This window comes from Onychostoma macrolepis, chromosome 03 (assembly GCF_012432095.1).
Source record: "Onychostoma macrolepis isolate SWU-2019 chromosome 03, ASM1243209v1, whole genome shotgun sequence".
NCBI classification, from domain to species: domain Eukaryota; kingdom Metazoa; phylum Chordata; class Actinopteri; order Cypriniformes; family Cyprinidae; genus Onychostoma; species Onychostoma macrolepis.
In genome coordinates, this window is record NC_081157.1 from 46,362,483 (window position 1) to 46,378,246 (window position 15,764).

The 15,764-nt window shown below is 36.0% G+C and overlaps 1 protein-coding gene across 4 annotated transcripts in view; it reads left to right on the plus strand.

Annotated features, from left to right (window-relative positions):
• The window catches only part of pkn1b (protein kinase N1b), a 32,779-nt gene that overhangs the window by 13,689 nt on the left and 3,326 nt on the right, over positions 1 to 15,764 (plus strand). For 2 of the 4 annotated variants that reach the window (XM_058768971.1, XM_058768968.1), the window contains exons 2-18: positions 2,529 to 2,826; positions 3,209 to 3,354; positions 3,557 to 3,677; positions 7,545 to 7,690; positions 7,823 to 8,036; positions 9,058 to 9,243; positions 9,748 to 9,857; positions 9,947 to 10,090; positions 10,490 to 10,565; positions 10,872 to 11,001; positions 11,083 to 11,167; positions 11,981 to 12,075; positions 12,279 to 12,351; positions 13,635 to 13,726; positions 13,942 to 14,118; positions 14,477 to 14,539; positions 14,633 to 14,709. In XM_058768971.1, the coding sequence (XP_058624954.1) occupies positions 2,529 to 2,826; positions 3,209 to 3,354; positions 3,557 to 3,677; positions 7,545 to 7,690; positions 7,823 to 8,036; positions 9,058 to 9,243; positions 9,748 to 9,857; positions 9,947 to 10,090; positions 10,490 to 10,565; positions 10,872 to 11,001; positions 11,083 to 11,167; positions 11,981 to 12,075; positions 12,279 to 12,351; positions 13,635 to 13,726; positions 13,942 to 14,118; positions 14,477 to 14,539; positions 14,633 to 14,709 (2,233 nt within the window). The remainder of the gene's footprint in view (positions 1 to 2,528; positions 2,827 to 3,208; positions 3,355 to 3,556; positions 3,678 to 7,544; positions 7,691 to 7,822; positions 8,037 to 9,057; positions 9,244 to 9,747; positions 9,858 to 9,946; positions 10,091 to 10,489; positions 10,566 to 10,871; positions 11,002 to 11,082; positions 11,168 to 11,980; positions 12,076 to 12,278; positions 12,352 to 13,634; positions 13,727 to 13,941; positions 14,119 to 14,476; positions 14,540 to 14,632; positions 14,710 to 15,764) is intronic. The other 2 variants (XM_058768969.1, XM_058768970.1) reach the window with 2 other exon arrangements.

The window sequence follows — 15,764 nt, forward strand, 5'->3', positions numbered from 1 at the left end:
AGCTGCTGCAAAGACCAATTTAAAAGCACTTAATTTCACTGAAACTGTATTAGATCTTCTGGAAAGCCTTGTTGTACTTCAAGTTATATAAGAAATTATTGCTTGCAGAAACTTTTTGTGACTCTCTCGTGATTTAATTTGACTGTAAAACTGCTTTTAAGTAATTTGTATTGTATGAAGTAAGTGCTATATGAATGTAAAAAGTAAAAATCAACATTAAAAATATATAAAATACACAACTTTTGAATAATTAAGGTGATTTTTGGGGATGTACATCAAAGCTATTTGATCAATTACGGTAAAGACAGCAATACTGTGAAATATTATTGCAAATTAAAATAACTGGTTTAATATATTTTAAAGTCAAAAACTTTTATTCAGCAAGAATGCATTTTATTGTAATGTGTCCAGCACAACTGTTTTCAACATTAATAAGAATGTTTCTTGAGCAGCAAATCAGAATTTTAGAATGATTTCTGAAGGATCATGTGACATCGAAGACTGGAGTAATGATGCTGAAAATTCAGCTCTGAGCACAGGAATAAATTACATTTTGACATATATTCATATAGAAAACAGTTATTTTAAAGTGCCCCTATTATGGGTAATGAAAGGTTCATATTTTGGTTTTGGGAGTCCCAAACAACAGGTTGACATGAATGCAAGGGCAAAAAACACTTTCATTGTCTTAATATGCATTTATTTTTACCTTACTTGCTCAACAACTCGCAAACAGTTCACTCAATGATTCATTTTTCCAAACCCAATGAAAATGGTATTTAATTTTATCATGCCTGTAATGCCTGATAAAGCAGCCTTTGTGAGCACAGTGCTGCTTTGTGTACAGTGTTACCAGGGAAACCGCTATTTTTACTGCTCCAAAAGCAGCACCTAGTGGCAAAGAATGAATTTGTATTTTCATTCAGACCAACGCAAAAGACCAACAAGTGGTTTCAGATTTAAAACTGTTTTCATTCACTTAGAGCTGTGTTACACACTGCATGCAAGGTAATTTTCAAAAATCCATAATAGGGGCACTTTCTATTGCTATTTCACTGTTTTTACTGTATTTTTGCTCAAATAAATGTAGCCTTTGTGCGCAACAGAGACAAGCCCTTTTGGAAACATAAAAAAAGTGTGTATATATATACAGTATATATATATATATATATATTAAAAAACAAAAAGTTTTTTGTGCTCTTTTGCAATAAGTGTGCCCTCAGTCCCTCAGGTTCACCGAAATGTGTACTGATGCCAAATATTTCAGTTCAGGCTTTATACTTGCGCTAAAAAGCATCAAAATCATCAAAAAAAAAAAGCATCAAAATGACGCTCAGAAATAATGAGTGACATTCACAAGTCTATTTGATTTCTCTTCTCAAACACACTCAGAATCTGGTCTGGACTGTCGTTGGAGGTTTGAGATGTCAGTGTGTTTGGTCTAAGAGCAGGTGGTGTGTTTATGTCTCGCTGTGCGGGAGTTATTTATGGTCCTATTGAATCAATGTACAGCAGAGCGCCGTCACTGACCACGGATCTGTTAAGAGTCTCAGTCTCAGACATCACGCTCTTTCTTTCTGTCTTTTGAAATCAATGTGCACTGGTCTATATCAGTCCACCATAAAACAGTGTTATGTTTACTGCTGCAGTGAGTCTGCAAGATCTTTGTCAGTAATACATGGATGTTCAGTTTTTTTTTTTTTTTTTTTTTGAGGAACTCAAAAAGCAAGTAAACTAGATACTCACAGGCAGAACTCATTATTCCACATTTCTTTCAAAGTCATTTCTGTGAAACTATCATTGTTATAATTGGATGGAAATTCAGATTACAGAAACTACACACATATATACTGTACTTCCATGTGTTTTCATTGATGTTTCATCAATTGCAGATTTTATCTATCTATCTATCTATCTATCTATCTATCTATCTATCTATCTATCTATCTATCTATCTATCTATCTATCTATCTATCTATCTATCTATCTATCTATCTATCTATCTACCTACCTACTTATCTATCTATCTATCTATCTATCTATCTATCTATCTACCTATCTATCTTCCAATCTGTCTGTCTCTCTGTCCTTCGTTTTATTATTCTGTCTGTTGTTCTGTCGTTCTATCTGTCCATCATTCTATGTATCATCTCTCATCTTTCTGTCTGACTGTCCTTATATCTATCAATCAATCAATTAATCTACGTCTATTTCTTTCTTTCTGTCCATCATTCTATCAGTCTGTCTCTATGTGTCATTCTATCTGTCTATCAATCAATCTATGTTCTATCATTTTATCTACCTGTCTTATTGTGTCTCTCTGTCTATTGATCTCTCTGTTTGTCAAGCTATCTATCATTTCATCTGTCTCTGTGGATCTTTCTGTCTATCTATCTATCCATCATTCTATCTATTCTATCTGCCTGTCTCATTTTTTCTGCCTGTCTATTGTTCGATCTATTTATCATTCTGTCATATATAACCTCAGTCTTCCAGCATTGACCCATGACCCCTCCTGTTTCTCCTAGGATTCGGATGGTTTTTCCGTCCTGGAGCAGCTGGGACTGGACCAGAACTCTGATTTCTCAGACTCCTGTGTGCAGCAGCGGTTGGACGAGCAGCGAGAGAGGATCCGGAGGGAGATCCGGAAGGAGCTGAAGATAAAAGCGGGTGCAGAGAACCTGCGGCGGGCCACCACTGACAAGCGCAATGCCCAGCAGGTGGAGAGCCAGTTACGCAGCTCCAGCCGCAAACTGGACTCGCTCCACGCTCAGCTGCAAGAGCTGGACGCCCACATCGTAGTCAAGGGTCACGATGACAGCAAAGGTCAGGGGTCATCATTATTATCTTACCTTTAAAGAGATAGTTCACCCAAAAAATGAAAATTCAATCATTAATTACTTACCCCCATGTCGTTTCAAACCCGTAAGACCTTCGTTCATCTTCATAACACAAATTAAGATATTTTTGATGGAATCTGAGAGCTCTCTGACCCTCCCATAGACAGCAAGGGTACTACCACGATCATATCAGAAACATAACAAGGACATCGGTAAAACAGGTCATGTGACATCAGGCATTCAACCGTAATTTTACGAAGCTACGAGAATACTTGCGCAAAGAAATTTATTTTTATTTATTTACAGTCCTAATAATCCTGTTAGACCGTGACCCCAGATGAATGTTTGACCCTGTCTTTGACCCACAGATGACCTTCAGTCTCTTGGGATACCAGGTCGCTCCTCAGCCAATCAGGACAGGATTAAGGCTCTGGAGCGACAGCTCAACATCGAACTGAAGGTCAAACAGGGGGCAGAAAACATGATCCCCATCTATGCCAATGGGCTTACCAAGGTACTGAATGTCTATCTATGTGACTGTCCATCTATCAGACTGTCTGTTGATACGTCTGTCTCTCTGACTGTCTGTCTATTTATCTGATGGTCTATCTGGGTGTCTATCTGATTGTTTATATGACTATCTGTCTCTTTGTCTATATCTATCTATCTATCTATCTATCTGACTATCTCCATCTATCAATCTTTCTGTGCTCCAGGATAAAAAGCTGCTTCAGTCAGCTCAGCAGATGCTGCAGGACAGTAAGACGAAGATTGACATCATCCGTATGCAGATCCGTAAAGCCATGCAGGCCACTGAACAGACAGACGACATTCAGGGTATGTCTCACCGCTACAGACATGTTCTGTCTGTCTCACTCCGACAATTGAGCGTTTATCAGCTTAACATGATCATAGAGCTCTTTAACATCCTTTAACATCACTTTTCTCTGTTTGCCTCTCTGGAGGGAGTCTAAACCTTACATAGTCAGACTTCTTCAGCATTAGTCTTATCCATACTGCAGCACAGGTTTACTCAACAGTGATATTGTGATATAAGGCTACTAAAATGATTTGCATCCAGTGTAATATTTCATATATGGTGAGGACATATCATCAAACAGTCTAGTCATCTGTCATCTCGTCAAACAGTCTAATTATGGCAAGTGACGAATGACTGTCTGTCTTTCCAGACTGCTGTTTATCTGTTTAGATTAACTCAAAAGGGCAAATTGTGAAGAACATTTAAACTCATCTTTACTATACAATGACAGTTCATAGTGACTACATCTATCGAAATTGTCAAAATATCATGAAGCGCTATAGTTATTATGTTATTAAAGTAGTTTTACAGTACCGATAGTGTCAGTGCAGTTGAATTAATTATAATTGTCTTTTAAACCTGTGTGAGGAACAGACCCAAATTTAATTCTCTATTCACCATCAATCTTCACAAACCAACGGCATTTGGCTGCAACAACACCAAACGTAGAATTTTGGCATAAAGGAAGACTTCCAGTCAATAATGGGTTAACTTTTGGTCTGTTTCTCACACAATGACTTCAGAAGACTTATAATATAGTGCATAAATGGTATGGGCTGATACTTTGATACTATAGTACCATACTATAGTGCTACCTAATATACTATAGTATTACCTATGCTTTTTGGAGCTTGGCATTTTTGGCTGTTATATACAAATGTTGGGACGTTTTTTAAATTTGAATAAAATGAAAACAAAGACTTACAAATAACATGAGCCAATATTTTATTCACAATAGAACATAGAGAACATAGCAAATGTTTAAATGGATACATTTTACACTTTTATCTACTAAATGAGCTCATTTCAAATTCGATGCCTGATACAGGTCTCAAAAAAGTTGGCACGGAGGCAACAAAGGGCTGAAAAAGCAAGACATTTTTAAAAGATTTAGCTGGGAGAACATCTAGCAACTAAATACGTTAATTGACATCAGGTCTGTAACATGATTAGCTATAAAAGGGAAGTCTTAGAGAGTCAGAGTCTCTCAGAAGTAAAGATGGGCAGAGGCTCTCCAATCTGTGAAAGAGTGTGTAAAAATTATTGTGGAATACTTTAAAAACAACGTTCCTCAACATCAGATTGCAAAGGCTTTGCAAATCTCATCATCTACAGTGCATAACATCATCAAAAGTTTCAGAGAAACTGGAGAAATCTCTGTGCGTAAGGGACAAGGCCGAAGACCTTTGTTGGATGCCCGTGGTCTTCGGGCCCTCAGACGATACTGCATCATTCATCGGCATGATTGACATTACTAAATGGGCCCAGGAATACTTCCAGAGACCACTGTTGGTAAACACAATCTGCAGTGCCATCTGCAGATGCCAACTAAAGCTCTATCATGCAAAAAGGAAGCCATATATGAACATAGTCGAGAAGCACCGTCGTGTCCTGTGGGCCAAGGCTGATTTAAAATGGACTGTTTCAAAAAGTGTTCTATGGTCAGACGAGTCAAAATTTGACATTCTTGTTGGAAATCACGGACGCCGTGTCCTAAAGAGGAGGGAGACCTTCCAGCGTGCCATCATTGTTCAGTTCAAAAGCCAGCATCTCTGATAGTATGCATAAGTGATAAGTATAGGCAGCTTGCATGTTTTGTAAGGCTCTATGAATGCTGAAAGGTATATAAAGGTTTTAGAGCAACATATGCTCCCCTCCAGGCAACGTCTATTTCAGGGAAGGCCTTGTGTATTTCAGCAGGACAATGCAAAGCCACAAACTGCAGCTATTACAACAGCATGGCTTCGTAGCAGAAGAGTCCGGGTGCTGAATTGGTCTGCCTGCAGTCCAGATCTTTCACCTATAGAGAGCATTTGGAGCATCATTAAACGAAAAATACGTCAAAGATGTCCACGAACTCTTCAGCTGCAGGAAACCTATATCAGACAAGAATGGGACAAAATTCCAACACCAAAACTCCAGACACTTATAACCTCGATGCCCAGACATCTTCAAACTGTTTTGAAAGGAAGGAGATGCTACACCATGGTAAACATGCCCCCGTCCCAACTATTTTGAGACCTGTAGCAGGCATCAAATTTGAAATGAGCTCATTTTGTGCAAAAATTTTAAACATTTCTCAGTTTAAACATTTGTTATGTTATGTTAGGCTCATGTGATTTGAAAGTCTTTTAGTTTTCATTTTATTCAAATTTAAAAAACGTCCCAACATTTCCGGAATTCGGGTTGTAGAAAAGAGCTGCGTGAAAATGTTTGTTTGTTCTATCCCTTAATGAAACTATTTCTCAATGCCTTCATTGATAGAGAGTAAAAGAGTCAGATTTAAAGAAAGACGTGAGATGTAAACAGAGAGATGAGAGCTGGAGAATAGATGGATGGAGGAAATGGACGGAGCTGAAGCGTGCGGCTCTAATGGACTCTAATGGCGTGTTTCGGCTCTGAAGTCTCATGTGTCCTGGGGCTGGACGGCAGCGGCTGGTTAAGAATAGATTTAGTAATGCCGCTCCACCCTTCGGCCATCAGCATCCATTGCCGGGCCGCTCGGAGAATGATGTTTGACATCCTGTGAGGGGATTTGAGGACGGGTCTCTCCATCAGTTTCACCTGATAATTCTTGATCAATAACATCTGTTTCATTTGGTGATAATTCTGCTCTTCTTCTTGTTTAAGGTTAGAGCAATATCATGTCCATGAGATCTCATCCTGTCAGTTCGATTCATCATAATGTTGATTCTAAGAGCTAAAGTGCTAGAAATCACGGTTCACGTAATTTCTGGTTCGTCATTTTAGAAATGGAAAGTCAGGTCAAGCGCATTGCATTTCTTGCACTTCTCTCTGGCTGTATACTGCACCTTTTGGCATATATATATTGGTACTCCACATATACTGTGCACGGCATACTACTGCATACTGTGAATATAATATGAGCAGTTTGCCATTCTGAATATAACCTGAAGGTTTCTGAGTGTGTGAAAGGGTCTGTTCTTCAGCTGCTGTTTCTGTCAGGTGGAGGGGTAGTTAGGAGCTCCATGTCTAACCTTGTTAGTTTAGTATTATTAATTTCCTATTATTGTATTTATTAATATTTAGATTAAAATTTTTTTATTTTATTTTATTTTAATCTTAGTTTAGGTTTTAGTTTTGTTAGTTTAGTTAGGTTTTTCACAAATTTGTTGTTTTTTTGTTATTATTATTTTTTAATCTATTTTATCTATGTTTTCAGTTTTAGTAATTTCTTATTTTTAACTTAAACTTAGATTTAGTTTTTTTAATGTTTTATTTTAGTTTTCAGTTTTACACATTTTTAATTCTTCAACTTAAACTAAATGAAAATCAGAAATGTTGCTGTGGCTACTAACTGAAATAAAATAGATTTACTTTTTATTTTATTTAATGTCAAATAATGTTTATTTTAATTTTAGTAAGTTTTAGTAATTTTGTTGTGTGTTTTTGATTTTTTTTGTTTTTGTTCTTCAGCTTAAATTAATTTTATTTCAGTTAGTTGCCACAGCAACATTTCTGGTTTTTATTTGAAGCTGTATCAGTTGTTAAATATTCCTAATTACAATCATAAATCAAACATAAGGTCATTACAGATTTTCACTCAGTGACAAAGGTCTTGTGATAGTGTGTGTTTCTATTAATAGCATCACCCAGTAGGATCTAACGCATGTGTGTGTGTGTTTGTGTGTGTGTCTCTGCAGGTAAGCCGGATCTGTGTGGGGTGGAGCTCCGTATCGAGGAGCTCTGGCATCATTACCGTGTTGAACATGCCATGGCCGAGGGCGCCAAAAACATGCTGAGACTTCTGGGAGCTGGAAAAGCACAGGACAAGAAGGCCATCGCTGAGGTGTGAGAAACACACATGCACCTCCTCAAATACCTGAGGAGAAACAAAAGCTGACACAGATTCCACACAGAAGTTGGCATTTGTTTGGATCAGAGGAATGAGGGTGAAGGTTTTGTTGGTTTTGTGTTCTAGGCTCAGTCTCGTCTCAGCGAAGCGTCCCAGCGCTTGGATCTTCTGCGAGTGTCGTTAGAGCAGCGTTTGGTCAATCTACCAGAAGATCATCCGAAAGTGTGTCTGATCAAGGAGGAGTTAGTGTTGGCGTCGTCCTCGTCCTTCAGCTCCCGTCACAGCGCTCCCTACGTCCACAATCAGTACAGCACCCTCAGCAAACCCTCGCCGCTCACCGGTACGTCACTAACATGAGTGTCAAGAACCTGTCCACAACAACATGACTCACATTTCACTCCAAAATCAAAAGAAAGAAAAAAAACTGTTTGCTTTAAAAAAAATATATATTCATAAGAAATAAAAATGCAGATAAAATAAAATATCTTAATTAAATTAAATTATTAAAGCAAATAGCATTAACACATTTTACCGCTACTTCTAATACAGTAATGTGAAAATCTCATTCTTAGTTGATTACCATATTATGATATTGTAAACATCAAAAGAAAGAAAAAAAATATTAAAAAAATAAATCTACATGATAGTAAAGGGGGGAATTCATTCTCAAAACAACTGCAGTGGCAAAGACAACAATAAATTGATTAAAGATAGTAATATGTTATCAAAGAAAAGTTAATATTAATTGACTGCTTTTAAAAACATTTACATTTGAACAAAAAATTACATTATATAGAAAAATATTCAAAATATTTTATACAATAAATATATTTTCATAAATTAATTTAATCATACATTTTATTATGAATAAAAATGAATAAAATGTTAAATTATTGTTATATATTTATTATTAGCTCAATTGTAATTACTGTAATGTGAAAAATTATGTTTTATGACTGCAGTGAAAACAAAAATAGCTGTAATAAAACAGACTATAATACTGAAAAATAAATGAATGTATTTACACATTGTGGTAGTATTATAATTATTCTTAATGGTGAAAATTAAAAGACCAGACTTATAAAAGAATGGAGAATGAGGGATAAAATCTCACAATGCAAAAAAATGAGCTTAGTGGTCCTGCAATAAGCTTCATGTTTTGTTTGTTGTTTATTTTTTTAATGCAAGATTTAATTTCTCGTTTTTTTTTGTTTTGTGTTGTGTTGATTTTGGGTGAAATATGATCGTGTTTGTGTTTCACATGTTTTAGAGAGTCATCGTCATCTAAATAACTGTAATCTTAATGTCACGTCGAATGTGGCGTCCTCATGCTGACCATGTGGCGTGCCTGTCCCGCTCAGGGACGCTGCAGGTGCGTCTGCTGGGGTGTGTGGGCTTGTTGGAGGTCGTCCCGGGCCGCAGTCGCACGTCTCCGATGGTTTTGCCTCACTTCAGTCCCGGAGACGGACGACCCTTCAAACTCACTCTGAGCAGCAGAAACAGCAGCTTCAGCCTGAAGATTCCCAGCAAGAGCGAAGAGCTGTCCTGTGAGTGTCCTGTTTAATTCTCTTCTGACAGATGCAGTTCCAGTGTTTGTTTGTTTTTTAAGAAATGAATACTTCTATTAACCAAGGATGCATTCAATTGATCAAAAGTGACAGTAAAGGCATTTATAATGTTACACTAGATTTCAATTTCAAATAAACGTTTTCATTTGAACCTTTCTGTGCATCAAAGAATCCTGAAAAATAAAATGTATCATGGTTTCCACAAAACAATTTGGCAGCACAACCGTTTTTTAACATTGATAATAAATGTTTATAAACAGAAATGTTTCTTGAGCAGCAAATCAGAAGACTGGAGTAATGATGCTGAAAATTCAGCTTTTATCACAGCAATAAATGACATTTTAATATATATTTACATGTTTACTGTGTTTTTGATCAAATGAATGTATTGTATATGTATGAAGTATTGTAAGTACAGTGTTTTGTTGATGGATGTATTCAGCGATGGTAAGTGACCGTCTGGTGTGTTTTTCGTGTGTTTAGCGGAGGTGAGCGCGGTGTTGAAGCTGGAGAACTGTGTGGTGGGACAGACGTGCTGGAGGAGTGTTGGTGAACAGACGTGGGATAAGACCTTCACTCTGGAGCTGGAGAGAGTGAGTAACACACACACGCACACACACACACACACACACGCACACACTCCCAGTACACGCTCAGATATTCAGCTGATGTACTGGTTCAGTCCAGAGAGATGGAGATCGCGGTGTACTGGAGGGACTATCGCTCGCTCTGCGCGCTCAAGTACCTGAAGCTGGAGGACTTTCTGGACAATCAGAGACACCGAATACAGCTGGAGCTCGAACCGCAGGGACTGCTGCTCGCCGAGGTACAAATACACACACACAAACACAACATGGCTGGGAAATCTGTGCTGAACGCAATCCAAGTTTTAGGCTGAAAATAATGTTTATTTAATAATAAATTAATTAATAACATTTTTGAATGCAAAAAAAAAAAATGTAAAAATGTTATTTAAGAATAATTCCTGGTTTGCTGTGCTTGTTTGTAGCATTTTTATTATTATTTTAAAAACATAGTATAATATAAAAATTAGTATTTATTTTATATTACAACTGAAAAATTACATTACTATTATTTATTATTACATATTACATCTTAATTTTTTTATTTCCATTTTTCCAACTTATTTTTGCACTTAAAGCTTCTTATATTGGCCTCATGCTTCGGTAGATACTCTATAGTGAAACACGCTTTTGTGTTACAGGTGATGTTCTTCAACCCTGTGATAGAGCGAGGTCCACGTCTACAGCGGCAGAGGAAGGTGTTTTCCAAACAGCAGGGTAAATCACATTCACTGCCTCTTAGCTTCTCCTGCAGTGCATGCTGGGAAAAAACAGTGCACACAAAAGATGAATCCCATGTTGAATACACTTGTAGCCGTAAAGAATGTACTTTGAAATTTATTAAGAAGTTAAATGTAGATGTATATGCATTATACTTACATTATGTAAAATGTACTTGAAAATGATAAAAACTGCCTTTTTTGTAATAATAAGCTTGAATTAATCTATTTTAGTCTCCAAAAAACGTATATATATAATATGATATAATGTGGTAAGTTAGTTATTGTCTGTTTGTTTGCTCAGGCAAAGCGTTCCTGCGCGCGAAACAGATGAACGTGGATATGGCGACGTGGGTTCGTCTGCTGAAGAACGCCATTCCCATGAGCTCCTCAACACACAGCTACACACATCACAGCAACACACACAACAGCAGGTACTGTAACACACCGCAAACACACGCCTGATCACCTGACGTTTATCTCGACCGACGTCATGAACTTCACACTTTCCTCAGCAGTGAGATTTCCATCCAGAAGATCCAGCTGGATGACGACTCTCCTCCATCTGTGACGAGGAAAAACACACAGACGTCAAACACGGTAAACCCGAGAGACTTTATTTCATGTATTAATTACTTTATCTTCTGTCTTTTGAGCGTTGCAGCACCATAGAAATTAATAACATTTTACAAACTTCGTAACAGTTCGTAACTTATTTATTTACTTACTTATAGGCATTTAAACCATTTAATTTTATTTATTTTCACTTAAATGCAAACAAACTATTTAATATAGAATTTGATATTTTATAACTATATTTTATTTTATAATTTGACTTTTAAGCGTAGCTGCACCATAGGAATAAATAAAACCATTTTATTTTTTATTCTATTTTAAAATGCAAACACATTTCTTTAATATATAATTTGATATTTTACAATTTGTCTTTCAAGTGTAGCTGCATCATAGAAATGAATAACGTTTGTAAACTTAATAACAACACTGCTACTATTTATTTACCTACAGGAAGTAGGTAAATAAATAGTAGGTTTTAATTTTTTTTTTTTTTTTTTTTAAATGTAGCAGCACCATGGAAATCAATAACATTGTAACCCTCATAGCTGCACTGATTTTATTTATTTATTTTGTAAATTTATCATTTCCAATGAATGAAAACTCTTTCGCGGATGTAATTGTGATGTGTTTTATCGGCATGAACTGTACATTTGTTTTGCCAAAGCATTTGCAGCTAAGCTGTACATAATGAAATAAAATAACACCAGTAATATATTAGTAATTAAAGTGAAATAATATGTGCAAAATAACGGAAATTAAATAATGTAAGCTAAGCTAATAACAATAAATGAATATAACAAAAAGGAAACAATTAATCAATAATAATCTGTTTCTCAGGTGGACATAGGCCCAGCGTCCGAGCCAGTCTCTCCTCCTGATCCTGCTCCTCCGGAGAGGGCTGTCAGGACCAGTTCCCATAACTCCCAGCGCAGGTACACGTCCCACCAGCACACAATATGTTTTCCAGAGCGGGCCAAGACACGGCATGAAACAAACACACACACATTCGCACGTACATGATGCCTGTGATGTTGTTTCTGACCTCACACCAGCTCTTCCCTTCAGTTTAATTACATCCGGCCTCTCTCTGTGTGTGTGTGTGTGTGTGTGTGTGTGTGTGTGTGTGTGTGTGCAGGCCGTCCAAAAGCTCTCTGTGTCTTCAGGATTTCCGAATGATCGCAGTGTTGGGCCGAGGACATTTTGGCAAGGTAACTGGAACATGTTCAGTCGCAAAACTATTAGCAAAGCAACTAGACAGACAGAATTAACACATCCACCAACAATTAGTTTAATTTATCTTGTGCATGCTTTAAATATTCTGCCTTATGTGATTATGCTTTCAGCTAAGAGTGGCATTCTGCATTTAACATTTTACCACAATTTTCACACTTTCTGACTAGTTGATGACTTTTCTGGACAAACTGACTAATAAAAATGGGCCTTGCAAGCAGTGTTATTTATATACTACAGTAGTGGTTTTGATAATATTTAAATTAATTTTTTGATATTGCAGCTTTCTTTTTCATTTTAAGTTTTAGTAATTTTATTTTTGACATTTTTATTAGTTTTTTGTATTATTTCGGTTTTAGAATTCTTGTCAGTTTTTTTTTCCAGTTTTATTTTAGTTAGTAATATATATATATATATATATATATATATATATATATATATATATATATATTTGTTTTGTTTTTTCAGTTAACAAAAATAATTTTTTTTTTTTTTTTAAATAGTTTAGTTACTGCTTGCATCATTGAGGGAAAAAGAGTTTTCTTTTCCTTATTGGACACATTTTTCTGTTATTTTAGTATTATTTATTTATACAGTACTATTATTGTGTGTGTGTGTGTGTGTGTATATATATATATATATATATATTAGTGGTGTCAAGCGATTAATCACGATTAATCACATCCAAAATAAAAGTTTTGCTCACATAATATATGTGTGTGTACTGTGTATATTTATTATGTATATACAAATACAAACACATGCATGAAAATATTTAAGAAAAATATGTAATGTTTATATATTAAATATATTTATATATAATATAAATTATGTGAATATAAATATATATATGTAAATACATGAAAATATTTTCAAAATATATACTGTATGTTTGTGCTTTTATATATACACGTAATAAATATACGCAGTACACAAACATATATTATTTAAACAAAAACTTTTATTTTGGATGTGATTAATCGTGATTAATCGTTTGACACCACTAATATATATATATATATATATATATATATATATATATAATTTATATAGTTTTACAAATTACTAAACTGCTAGCAATTCCTACACAAAGCTAATTTAAAACAGTGGTTTTGCTTCTTGAATTTCGCATTGCATTAACAACAAAAGCAATGAGAGAATTTTTGTATCATCTCTATTGGAGACACTATTTTTTGCCGAGAGCCAGGTGTGAATGAAGATGCAAGTGTCTGTTAAGCATGATATATGTGTGTGTTTCCAGGTGCTGCTCTCTGAATACAAACGCTCAGGGAAGGTGTACGCCATCAAAGCGCTTAAGAAAGGGGACATTGTGGCACGAGATGAGGTGGAAAGGTGAGGAACTTAATTTAAGTTTAGCGTGAGAGAAAAATAGCTTTTTAACAGTTTCCACTCTTCTCTGCTTGCTTGATATTTTTATTACTTCCTAGTAAAAATATTGTGCAAATATATTGTTTCTTGCTTTAAGCATTAATATAGTAAATCATAAATCTAGTGAACTTCACTGCACTTGAAATGCAAAAGTTTAAACTCTCTCCACTCTCTTCCAGTTTGATGTGCGAGAAGCGAATCTTCGAGACGGTGAACAGTGCACAGCATCCGTTCCTGGTCAACCTGTTTGCGTGTTTTCAGACGTCAGAACATGTGTGTTTTGTGATGGAGTACACGGCCGGTGGAGACCTCATGATGCACATACATGCTGACGTCTTCTCTGAAACACGCTCCGTGTAAGTGTGATTATCTCACCTATTAACATGCGGCACTAGTAATCATTACTGTACGTCACAGGTGAAAATTTTCAACTAATGAATAAATAAATTAATGTAAATGTAAAAGATTCCATCATATTTCCCAGTTGACTAATCACAATAGTTTTGTATTACTGATTTTCTGAAACTTTATGCTTAAATATTACACTTCCAAAAAATAACAGCTTTTATGATTTTATGAAAAGCTAAACAGCTCTCAACATTGACCATTGCGTATAAAGCTGTTTTTTTTTTTTTTTCTGTAGTGCATTTTGGATGTTTTGTTCTTGTATTCATATGCATTGTTTACTGTATTCTTCATATGTGTGTGATGCAGGTTTTATTCTGCATGTGTGGTTTTGGGGCTTCAGTTTCTTCATGATAATAAGATTGTGTATCGGTGAGTAAACACACAAATACAGCTGTTTTCATAAAATCAAGCTAGTAAAAGTTATAGTTAATTCTTGCATCTGTGGCTGTGTGTGTGTGTCAGAGATCTGAAGCTGGATAACCTGCTGCTGGATACTGAAGGTTATGTGAAGATTGCAGACTTTGGTCTTTGTAAGGAGGGTGAGTCACAGACTGTACTTTCCATTATGATATTGATGGAGTTGATGGGAGAAAGAACATGATGTTTGTTCACTGCTAGATCAGACTGAATGGCTGGATATGCTGCTAAATGCATACTATTTTTTAAAAAGCTACCATTCAGACGCTTGGGGCCAGTACGATTTTTTTTTTTTATGTTACTGAAAGAAGTCTTTATGCTCACCAAAGCTGCATTTATTTGGCCAAAATACAGTAAGAACCGTAATATTATGAAATATTATTACAATTTAAAATTGTGTTTTCTATGTGAATGTTAAAATATAATTTATTCCTGTGATGCAAAGCTGAATTTTCAGCATCATTACTCCAGTCTTCAGTGTCACATGATCCTTCAGAAATTAGTCTAATATGCTGATTTACTGCACAAGAAACATTTCTGATTATTTGATGTTGAAAACAGTTATGCTGCTTCATATTTTGTGGATAATGTGATGCATTTAATTTTTCAGGATTCTTTGTTGAATAGAAAGTTGAAAACTAATGGTCGAATATAAAAACAGTTATTTTGAATTTTAGTACAATTTTGCGAGCCAAAAGCGGCTAAAAAAAATCACAGCCAGTTTATTTAAAATAAAACTTCATTGATCACACTGGAAATGGAAGACCATGTCAAATGCACTGCATTGTATATGTAACAGAGGCCAGCTGGTAAGACGCCTGACTCCCATGCCAGAAATACAAGTTCAAATTCTGCTCGGAGCAGGTTGAGTAGAATTGGAGGGGTTACGTTGGTGCCGTGACCCGGATGGGCATGAGTTTTAGGGGGGTGAGTGTAACAGAGGTCAGCTGATAAGAGCTGCACAGGTAAACCTAACTCCCCGGATCTCAAGAGGTGCATTAGTGACTAACCCTAGAGGCTGCGGCCTTTAGCGTCCTAGTTAGCATGTCTGCCTCCCATGCCAGAAACACTCTGAGTGAGCTGGTCGAGCAGAACCAGAGGACTTACACAAACCGTAAAAAAGATGCACATAATCTCCTTTTTGCTCCCTCTTTCTGTTTTTTGTTTTCTTTCAATG